At 39.4% G+C, this 12,348-nt stretch overlaps 1 protein-coding gene across 4 annotated transcripts in view; it reads right to left on the bottom strand.

Moving 5' to 3' along the window:
- klhl29 (kelch like family member 29) overlaps window positions 1-12,348 on the bottom strand; it is a 275,637-nt gene that overhangs the window by 42,174 nt on the left and 221,115 nt on the right. For all 4 annotated transcript variants that reach the window (XM_082148568.1, XM_082148567.1, XM_082148569.1 and 1 more), the window contains one exon: window positions 10,749-10,947. In XM_082148568.1, the coding sequence (XP_082004694.1) occupies window positions 10,749-10,947 (199 nt within the window). The remainder of the gene's footprint in view (window positions 1-10,748; window positions 10,948-12,348) is intronic.

The raw sequence follows: 12,348 nt of genomic DNA, 5'->3' as shown, positions 1-12,348 counted from the left end.
TGCTGCTATGTGAAAAAAAAACGATCAAAACGCATCGGCGTGTTTGCCGACCCCAGAGGGTTAATAAACATGAAATACATAAAGTACTTATATATTTTTTTTACAGATCTATCAGTATTATTAACCTTATAAAATTGTTAGCCTTTGCTTAAAATATATAATTATATATTTATATATATATAAAAAATATTATAAATATATAAAAAATGTATTAGATTCTAATATCTTGCATTCAAATTTGAATTGCAATTCTGCATCATGTTTGCTACCTCAATTCAAATTCAAATCAAATTCAGGAAGTGGAATGGAATTTAAAAGGAATCCACTGAATTCTGAATGGTGCACAACTCTGACTCATACAGTATAGGCACCAAAATGCTATTTTAACTCGATCAGGAACTTTTTCGGCAATGTTACAACTTCTTAAAACTGCTGGAGCTGATTTTCCACAATGGGTCCTGTTCACAAATGAGCTCTAAATGGAAAAACGCTGTTAAATTTCTGCTGTCTGAAGCTGAGACTAAGAGCTGCTCAGCCACCAGGCACACACTGTCTGCACATAAACCCAAAGTCCACTGCACTGCGAGCTGTCATTTTCCAGGGACCCAAACAGCAATCAAACAGCATGCCTCGGCCCCTCGCAACAAGAGAAATAGCTCCCGGACAGGAAGTAAGACATGATTCTGACTGAGCTTTGTACTTGAGAGAGAGAATTTCTCCCTGTAGAGCACTGCCGCATTCATTACCAATCCGTTTCTTAACAGCAGTGTCTTATTTAATAGTTTATCAACCAAAAATGTTAGTCATACTTGAATACAGCAGCACTAAGTGTGACAAAAATTTCCTGACGGGGGAATTTAAAACACTGCGGGCACACTGAGACAAAAACAGTCGCAAAATCATCCACTTCAAAATGCTAATTTCATCCAGCTACTGTAGACGATGGGAAAAGCAATCAACAGCTGAAATGTACCGAGCAAAAACTTATGATTAGCACTGACACATTTATCATTTCCATTCTCTAGGATGGACTAATCCAACAAAAATACACGTGAAAAGGGAATTCAATTGCTCAGTAAAATGCACAAACCACCAATTTTGATACAATAGGAATTGAGCAGCTGGCAATAGCTGAAATTCTCTTGCGATCATGCTCGGCCTGTTCTTCAAATCCGCTTCAGTAATGTCCACAGGCATCGACAGAGATGCTGAGCTTTATCAGAGAAAGAGACTAATTAAACTGACCGGACCAGCAGAAAGCGCAATGAGGTTTGCCCTCCAGTCATCGCACGACTAAATCAATTAAACAAACGCAGACGTACTGCAAAACGTCGCCCTTCCGTCCTCACCTTCAAGCTGCTGGTTTGACGATAAAAGCAGTTAGAGAAATGAGTCGGTAAAAGTGGTTTGTGGTCTGTAAAGGACTGGGCTGAGTGTCAAATCAGCACAATCCAATACCTTTGACTCCTTCTGCCGCACGCCAGCAGCCGAATGAATGTTGCTCTGCGAAACGGTGACCTCAACAGAGGGTGTCAAAGCTTTGTGAATGACTGCCAAAAGGAAAGATGGATTCTGAAATGTGAGCTAATTAGTTGATGTACAGCACAAAAATGATAGAACAAGAGAGATGTACCAGTGACAAGGTGAGTAATATTTTTTTAAATTGATCAAAAGTGACAGTAAAGATATTTAAAATGTTCTGTCTAATGTCTATACATTAAAGAACCCTGAACACAAGTAGCACTATTTCCTCTAAAAGATTAAGCAGCACAAATGTTTTCAACATTGAAAATTGAGCAGCAAATCAGCATATTAGAATGAGATCACGTGACACTGAAGACTGGAGTAATTCCGTTTTATGATTATAGAAACAAATTATATTTTAAATTGTAATAATAATTCATAATAAAACAGTTTTTTACTGTATTTTCGATCAAATAAATGCAGCCTGAATGAGCATAATAGACTTCTTTCAAAAGCATTTAAAGGCCCACTGAAGTGCCTTGAAACGCACAGTGTTGTATGATGCGTTTCCACTGAAACAGGAAGCTAAGGTGGGACATACTGAATGGACCCTCCCCCTTTTCAAATAGCCAATAGCTTTTAGTTTACCTCACAGACTGCAAGTCGTACTTGACAGCACCATGGAAGCGAATCTGAGCGGTGAGCGCTGATGATACGTTGGATTCAATAGTAGAGGTGTGAATAAATTCTATTCATTCTTAACCAACGTACAGTTGGAAAATGTAATAAAACTTGAATGTTTGAGCAACCGAATCTCCAACCCATATTGCTCCGTGACATGTCAACAGTCACTTTGGCCAGGTGGTATTTATAGCATAGGGGGCGGGACGCTTCAGGTTCCAGAGAGCATTTGATTGGACAGAAGATGTGATGAGAAGCTGAAGTGCAGAGTGATGTCATTTAAATCCGTGATCCATTTTAGCGGAAGTGAGAGACTATGGGCCCTATCTTACACCCAGCGCAATTGACTTTGTACACAGACATATGTATCATTCCTATTTTGCACTCGCGCACAGCGGACTTTTCCCTCCACAGACGCACGGAATTAGGAATGAACAAATAGGAATAAATTAGGAAATGAACTTGTGCTCCCGGGGGCGGTTCAGCGCAAAGAGGAGGCGTGTTCCGGCGCAAACGTATTTTGCAGGTTTAGAAAACAATTCCGCCATAGACCAGGAAAAACCTAGTCTAAAGTCAGTGGCGCAGTGGCACAACGCGCATACACTTTGATTCTCTCATCTACACACAGACGCAGCAGTTCTCATTTTTAGAAAACCATACATTATTACAAGGAAAAATATTAACACATGAGGGAAATCATTGTTGTGTCCATGAAGATGTGAAAAAATAGGCATAAATCTAGCTTACACATTTACCCAAATTTGTATACGCCTGTTTAACCGAAGCTAATTTGGGTGGGTTTCTCCCATCCCCATACAATGTCATTTCTCTGTGTTTTACGGCCCTGACGAGAACGTCAGTCTCCTCGGCTGTGAAGCGCTCCTGGCGTGCGCCTGGCAAATCTGCCGTTATAATAGCAAGCCGCCATGGAACAAGCGTGCCTGCTCTTAAAGGGAATGTGAGATGTCGCTCTGATTGGTTTATTCCACGTTACGCCCAAACCACACCTATGAAAAATGGCGCAAGAGTCATTTATCCCGCCGGTATAATAGCAAAAGCGCCCGAGATCCGCCCACAAAGTTACTTGCGTTTCACGCTTGATACTTGCGTTTCAGATCGTTAAAATAGGACCCTGTAAGTTTTGAATGCTTATATATCCTAAAATGCTAATTTTATCATTGTTTTGGAACACACCAGCTTATTCATAACCTTTAGGCTAACATATTCATACTAAAAGCTAAAAAAATAAAACATTTATTTCAGGGGGCCTTTAAAATTCCCCAAACTTTTACATGGTAGTGTAAATTATATATCGCTCTTCATTTGTGTTCCACAGCAGAAAGTCACTTGAAATGAGGGTGAGTAAATAATGGCAGAATTAGTAGGATAAAATACCCTTTTAACACTTTCGAATTTTTCTCAAATCCTCAACCTAAAGTATGAGCCGCCGCTAATAACACTTCAAACAACAATTTCCTCGTGCTAATTCTCTTAAGAAGGGTCACAATATTAAGCTTCCGTTTTAGTAAAGCTGTTCAAACATCATATTATGTTCAAGGGTCAGAGTTAAGCAGAACAGGGTCAACTTCCACACACATCGTCCATTATGGTTCTTAATTACGCACCTGACCTACCCACGAGACTGACTGCTAATCAGAAACAAGTGCGGGGCAACTAAATGAACAAATCATTTGTTATTTGAAGATAATTTGAGTTATAGGTGAGGCTGCCAGCACGCTGCTAAAAGAGACTGTTGGGTGCTTAATTAGGACGGATTGCCCGTCGACATGAGTTACTGGGTGTGAGCCAGGTGTGCCGTCGCCCTGATTTGCTCGGAGGATTTCCATGTGGCAGAAGCAGAGGGAGGAAAGGGCCCAGGTGAATCCCATCAGTCTAAAGACAGCTGGCACTTACCTGTAGCTCTAGAGCTTACGCAAACACACACGCACATCCAAACCTCCTGATCGAGAGCAGACTAGGCGAGGAAACTTTCATGGGTGACATCACTGCACCTCTTCTGTGTCCTTTCATACATAAGAGACTTATCAGCGGAGCTCAGGTGGAGAGTGAATGCATTCAGCCACACACACACACACACACACACACACACACACACACACACACACACACACACACACACACACACACACACACACACACACACACACACAGCAATTACAAACTCCTGGCAGCGCTTCCTCAATCTCTGTCACTAGAAAGAAAGCAATTTATGCTCCGAGCTCTGCTTCGTCTTTGACTTCTACCCTACTTTCCTCTTCTCTTTGTCATAAACGGGTCCTACGGGTGACAGGCCCTCACGCGGTGTTTCATAACCTCGATCAGATGGTCCGCCAGATGGTCAAGCCAGCGACGAGTTCACTCAAGAGTTTTGTACACAGCCAAACAATCAAATACTTAATAAAAAATGCCCAAAGGAGACAAGTCCATCCTTCGTAAGCAAATACGAGTCACAGATGTTGGAAAGAGCACAGAGGACGTGTGTCCAACCAAGCAGCCTTACAGAAAAAGCACTGGGGTGGTACCGTGATAATGTGATGTTTTAGATCATAAAAACAAACACATCCAAAAGAAAAAAGCTAAGTGTAGGTCATCAACCAAAAATAGAAAGGTAAATATAAAAAAAAGTTGGAACTCAAGATATACCTAATTTACTTTAATAAATCATTAATGATTTTTTATTATCTATATTAAATAATTAATATTATAAATATTATATCAACAATAACATCAACATCAATAATAATAAAGTTAAATGCATGAATAAAAACATTGAATACTCATAAAAGATAATAAACAATGAAAACAAACTGTATAAAATATCACTTGAAATGGTGTCAATCGCCAGTTGGTCGGTAACATTTCAATCAATTCTAACAATGCAATGTTGCGATAACTCGAACGTGAATAAACATGAACAATGCTCGGGACAGTTGATTGGCCAGTGCTGCATCGTCACAAAAGATTTAAATATTCAAGCTAAAGATGATGAGAAATTGAACTCAGTTCATTATTCGCACGCTGTGTGGGAAGTTTAAACATCCGAAGCGCGCGCCCAGAAAGCCGTGTCTCAGACAGCGCGCAAATATTGAGCTCTCTTTCATGTCTTAAATAGAATAGTTTTTTGAGCTCTCTTTCATGTTTTAATTGAGCTCTCTTTCATGTCTTAAATAGAACAATTAAGTATAAATTACAGAGCTGCTTGTAGTCCCAGCCAACCAAACACTACACCACAACTTCTCCATTCAGTTTGGTCCGTCATCCGTAACTCCTTCAAGGTCGGCCAGGAACCTTGGAGTTGTGATTGATGATCAATTGAACTTCACAGATCACATTGCTAGAACTGCCCGGTCCTGCAGATTTGCCTTATACAACATTAGGAGGATCAGGCCCTTCCTATCAGAGCATGCTACACAACATGATCCAGAATGCTGCAGGTAGAGTGGTCTTTAACGAGCCGAAGAGAGCACACGTCACTCCTCTCCTCACTAAGTTGCACTGGATCGCATCAAATTCAAGTCACTGACGTTTGCCTACAGAACAACCACTGGCTCTGCTCCCTTTTACCTAAACTCATTACTTCAGACTTACGTGCCATCCAGAAACTTGCGCTCTGCAAGTGAACGTCGTCTTGTGGTGCCATCTCAAAGAGGCACAAAATCTCTTTCTGGGACCTTTACCTGGACTGTTCCCTGCTGGAGGAATGATCTGCCTAGCTCAACCAGAGCCGCCGAGTCCGTAGCCATTTTCAAGAAACGGCTGAAGACACATCTTTTTCGGCAGCACTTGATCCATTAATACTAGCACTTTCTTCTAAATAAATAAATAAATCTTTTTATTTAAAAAATGTATTACACTGGGAAGGGTCATAGCACTTGTATATTGTTGTCCTATTGTTAGTTTAACTGCTTCTATTGTTCTCATTTGTAAGTCGTTTTGGATAAAATCGTCTGCTAAATGAATAAATGTAAATGTCTTCTTGCGCTTGAACAGACAAATTCACACAAAATTATGTCAAAAATGCCCGCCTCTGTGAGTATCCTAGTAAACAGTTGGTTATGACATAAATGAACATAAACAGTTGAGAAAGAAAATGCATGTGTTAAGAATGCATCAGTATATTGGATCCGTGCATTCGGTCTTAAAGTGACAGCAGCCTAAAAAACCTGCAGCTTGCTGTGTTTTTAATGTTAAAAAACAATCACTCCTCTTGACTGAATAACTTTAATAAGGATTACTGCCTGTTTTTGCAAAAACAGTTTCATGGCTGGTAAATAATTTTATTTGGTAAAATATTTATGGCCGATACATTTTCTAATGTCAGTGGCAAAACGTTAGTGGTATATTAACTGTGGTATAATAACAATTGTTGGATTTGTACTGGCATCAGCATCAATACATTGAGATGAAGTCTGAGCATTGAAACATACACAACTAAGATTATTCATTAAACAGATATTTCAAGGAGTACCATTGGGTACCTTTCTAAGGTACATTTCTAAAAAATTATAATAACAGTACTTTGTTAATTAGTGAATAAAGATGCTCAAAAACTTTAAACGCTGAACATTCAAGTATGTTGAATTAGTATCTTTTGTGATTTTCTATCTCATACTAACAATTAAAAAAACTATGAAAACTGGTCAAATTAGTTGTTATCTACAATTTGGTAAAACTGCTGCTTGAAACATTTACCAGCTGTCACACCATAAAACAAATTTTACTCAGCATAAAAACATTTGTTTACCAATTACTTTAACTCCTCCATGCAGAAAATAAGTTCTGTGGGGTGACACGACATTCACGCACAGCTCGTAACACCTTTCAGACAATAATTAAACCTTGCTTTATTGAAAAGAGCCTCCGACTCCTGGATGCCAAGTAGGAAAAATCTAGAGCCCAAAAGCAATTTGTTCCTCTGCCGAGGCTACTTATTTCCATAAATATCTCGTTTAACAGTAAAAAACAAGCATGTGCTGAAAGTTTGGAAACTATGCTTCATATTTACCAAGCATTTAGAGATGTTTATTAAGAAGAACCCTGGCATTTCTGGAGTCAACTGGAATAAAGCGAGCAGTGTGATGTTGTAGTGTGGTCGACTTGTTCCGCTTGACTGACTCACTAAAAATCTCAGAGCTTTACTAGAACTATTTTAATCACTTTTAAGGCCAGAACAACCTACCTCCATTTTTCAGTATTGTGACAATAGTGTAGCTTTACAGGAACAAACTACTTTTCCATGAAACTGTAGAGTGACAAAACACGTGTTAAGTTCTAATCAAACATGCCCTTCTCTTTTCTCTCTCATGTAGGGTTGAAAATATAAGTCATTTTAGTGAAATGAATCACTCTAAAGAATAAATTAATTCTAGTGATTTGATTCATTCTACTCAATCAATCCACTCTAGTGAATCAACTCATTTGGACATTTCATGTAAATTAAACCAATACAACAAACAAACAAAAATCCACAGATTCAAGACATACAGTATGCGTGGGATTTGAACTAAGTATTTAGTTACAGGAGAAGTTTAACCAAGAATTTATTCCATTTCTGCCACAAAAAAAGATTCATTGATTGAAGGATCACAGATTTCCATACAACAACAATTTACTGTGGTCACAGGCTGTCAAGCTCCAAAAAAGTACAAAAAACTGTATAAAAGTATCAAAAAAGTTGCCTATATGTCTATATTTTAAATCTTCTTAAGCCATACATGTGCATTATGTGTGGAAAAGACAGAAATATCATTGTTTACTGATAATCTGGACATTAGTTGCATTATAGAGCAGGTTGGATGTCAATAATGGTTTAATACATCAATAAAAGTATACTGCAACCAAAAATCATGACATCAAAACTGTGTTTTCATACCTAGCATATTTAATGCTCTCATCAATTAATTCATTTGATTCATTCACTCGTTTTAAAAAAAATAATTTATTCAATGTTTTTTGTGCTAGATACAGCAAATCCTGTTCAAAATCATCTGATGTAAAATATAAAAAAAAATGTGCCTGCTAATTAGATTCTACTTATATATTTATTTATATATATAAAAAAAGAGCCGTTAGACTGTAGTTTTCAGCTCTTATACTGCAGTGGGCAGAGATCAATAAAACTCAGGGGCGAGAGAAAGAGAGCCACAGTATATCAAGATTAAATAAATGTACAGCTCACTCACGGGCTCACGCCTCGCTGAGGGAATCATGGGGGCTGGAGCGGCTGCGCGAGGAGAGCGAGAGTGATTCACAGCGCTGCAAGAGGACAGCCTTATTGAACCATAAATTAGTTTGCTTGCATTTTTACAGCAGCCTGAGATTGACTTCAGATACGGTTATAGCCGCCACAGAGACACTGAGATGCACAGCTATCAGAATAACCACACAGATGCTGAACGTGTGCCATTTATTGATTCAAAATTAGCAGATTTTGATACTTCAGGGAGGCAATGGCCTGTGTGGGACACTTGGGATGCACCAAAATGTCACTGTCTATTTTGTGCACACAACGGGGATATGAATATGTGGTTTGATATGAAACAAAGTGTCAGCTTTTAAATTCTGTCAAATTTATAACAAAAATCAAACAATAAATACGTTTAGCCACTCTTTTATGTGGAGTGACAGGTCGCTGTAGCGCTTCAGTTCAAGCGAAGCGGACGCGCGATCACACGTGACCTGATCATCTCTTCCTGTTTAATACTAGTTGTAGCACCAAATAAACACGAATGAACATCAGAAGGTATGTTGAAAGACACAGTACAACTTACTGAAATGTATAATGTCTCATATAATTGCTCAATCAATGTTTTGACTAGAAAGACAAAGAAGGTAAGATAAAAAGACAAAGAAACAAATAAATGCGATGTACACTTGCAAGTGTTTTTTGCTAGTGTCAGTCCGACGCAGTTATCATTTTCAAGTCCTGCCTGCGCCACGTTGTTTAAATAGCAAATGCATTTGTGCGCCCATGGGTGTGCTGGTCTGAAAACGAGGTGTGTTCTGGGGCATTGTTGGCACGTTGCTATTTAGAGGCAACTGAAATAGACAGAATTTTTTGTTTTTGTTATTTAAAGAGGGCGTTAGTAATGTGCGCCTATAGGCGGGTCCAAAACGCGCATACACTCTGCTTATTAAACACACAGGGACGCACAGCAGCACACAAACATGCCAAATATTAAAATAAAAGGATTACAATGTAAAAGATTATTATTGTGTACATTAAGATATGGTGGAATCCGGCTTGTCCCGTATCTACGAGACAAGCCGGATTCCACCATATCTTTATGTACACAATAATTATTTTTTAAACAGAAATTTTGGTCTGCTTGCACACTTTTACCTCGCGCACAAGCAGATCCGTTTGCACTCTGGAGACGGCTTCGGCCTTTCAACTATCAAATTCTGTCATGTAAATAGCTAATCTGCCTTGGCATGAGCGCATCTGGCATTTGAAGGGAATGGGAGAAGAGACTCTGATTGGTTTAACGCATGTAAATCCCAAAACACACCCATTACTCATTAAGAGAATAGGGACAACCCTTTTAGACCATGCGCCAACCATTTTTCCCATCGTTACATTCGGACACGCCTAAGTGAACTTGTGCCCTGCGCTTTAGACCATGCACTAAGATCATTAAAATAGGACCCTTTACATTTGTTACATTTACCTCAGGAAAGCCATTCAATATTCATATGTCCATCATTAATTAGCTACAAAAATAACTCCAGAGAGGAGCATTTTGCTAAATATATGTACTATATTACATATTCATTATTTTATATAAGGGGTGTAACGGAACACAGATGTCGCGGTTCGGTACGTTCCTCAGTTTTGGGGTCACGGTTCGCTACGAGTTCGGTAGAATAGGAAAAATGCTCACACATTAGTTTAAGGTCCAATTCTCACTATTAACCAACTATTAACTATGACATTTGCCTCAATAAACCACTAATTACTGCTTATTAGTTAGTAAAGTTGTTAAGTTTAGGTATTGAGGGATGTAGAATAAGGTCATGCAGAATAAGGCATTAATGTGTGCTTTATAAATACTAATAAAGAGCTGACTGTATTCGTCGTATGACTGTATGCACTGAACCGTGATGCCTCATTTCTTTAAACAAAAGTAAAAAAAAAAAAATTGGTTGGGAGATTGTCTCTCAAAACCCCTCCTTCCTCAGCACAGTGATAAGATCAGAAACGATGGTATTGGTTTTTCCGTATCAATTCCAGCGCGAGTCCGCATCCTTTTGAAATGCATGCAAAGTGGTTTTTTTTTTAGCAGTTCAGAATCGATTCTTTCATGAACCATTTAATATCCATAATTATGATTTAAAAAATCACATATTGTGGTATCATCTATTTCAGATGAACCATCTCCTACACAGCTCATAAAAATGAAACTGTGATTGATCGTTTTATATCTCAGCCAGACGGTCTCTTCCTGTAAGCGGCTGGTTCTCGAGCCAGAATAAGCTGCGATGTGGGACAGACCTTATGTCAGACCTTAAAGTTCTGGCTACGGTAATGTGAGACTAGTGAAAGACAGATGAGAACTAGAATGTAAAAGGTTGAGTCAAACCTGCGGAGAGTCTCGGCCGCGTCCTGGGCGTCTGCATCTCCTGCCGCGCGTGAGGGAGCATGTGGTACCGCTTGGCCTCGTTCACCAGGTCTCGGCAAGCCTCGGACGATTTAATCAGCTCCTCATTGTCCACCACATTCAGCAGGTAACTGGGGTGGATGAATGGAAGTCTAACGACGGCCAGCAATTCGGATATGTGCTGTGAGAGAGAGACAGAGAGAGAAATATATTCAACATGTGAATTCAGCCTGAGCTTCTTGTCTGCCAATCGTTCCCTGGCATTACTAGTAAAAGGACTGCAATGATTCAATTCAACTGAAGGATTATTTTTGTACATGAAGATTGAATATAGAAGTCCTAGATATGAAATACTTGAATGCTAATAATACAAAAAATACCACTTCTTTGTACCTTTTTTTAAAATAGAGAAGCACCATTAATTATGATAAAACTGTTGCCAATGTGAATCTTTAAAGGGGATATATCATGAAAATGTGACTTTTTCCATGTTTAAGTGCTTTAATCGGGTCCCCGGTGCATCTACCAACCCACAAAACGTGAAAAGTGACAACCCAGTAACTTTGTTTTGGTAAGCCTTTCTCTGCAAGCATGTCAAAAAATAAGCCGATCAGATTTCGCTCCTCTTCTGACGTAGGAAGGGGATCTTATTATAATAATACCGCCCCTTAATCTGCACGTTTCCACCTAGGGCGCCGCCATTTGGTTTTTGCAAGCAACAACAAAGTCACCAGTTCTAACGCAATGGCAAAAGTTCAAGCAAAGCATGCAAACTGTTGTGTCGTTGGCTGCACAGACGAGCACAGAACACTATTTGACCAAACAATCTCACAGCTGTGTTATAAAGTCCTCAGGGAACTGGGTCAACTTGTGTAAAAGTTAAACATGACTGTACATGGAAGTCGATGAGATGAATCAATGTAACTCCACAACAACTAGCCTATCCACTGAAACATGCAGGTGCAGTCTAAAAGTGGCAACCTCTTCCTGAGTCTCTCTGTAAGGCTGCACTCACTACTGGTGGTTATTTCTGAGATTTTGGATGAGTGAAAGTCGGGTTTGTTATTGTCGCAGTATCCGAAGCTCGTGTAAAGGATCGGCTGTCTTCTGAACGGAGGCGGAGCAGCAGCTCATTTGCATTTAAAGGGACACACACAGATTTGACAAGCTATAATAAATGATCTGGGGAGTTTTTTGAGCTGAAATTTCCCAGACACATTCTGGTGACACCAAAGATTTACATTACATCTTGTGAAAGGGGGCATAATATGTCACCTTTAATGTAAACATGGTCATATAGTGTGAACAAGCTGTCAGCATCCACACTGCTTTAAAGGCGACGAAAGCTGACTGTGTTTTCGCCTCGCGTCGGCTGTGTCTCGGCCAAAATGTTGCGCTTGAACACACTAAAGACTAAAGGCGACTGCAACTAGCACATGCGTTATGCACCCGTGTGTAAGGAAAATCTGTCTATATCAGCAGGCATCAATAGTCTATTTTCACCATTCAAAAAGGGGAAACCGAATCTAGGACTGCAGATATGCAAACGGTAAACAAAGCAGCGCTTGCTTGCAATTTTGAA

The sequence above is a fragment of the Leuciscus leuciscus genome (genome assembly GCF_965113295.1).
Source record: "Leuciscus leuciscus genome assembly, chromosome: 19".
Lineage (NCBI taxonomy): Eukaryota > Metazoa > Chordata > Actinopteri > Cypriniformes > Leuciscidae > Leuciscus > Leuciscus leuciscus.
This window is presented reverse-complemented; position numbering and strand designations above follow the sequence as displayed.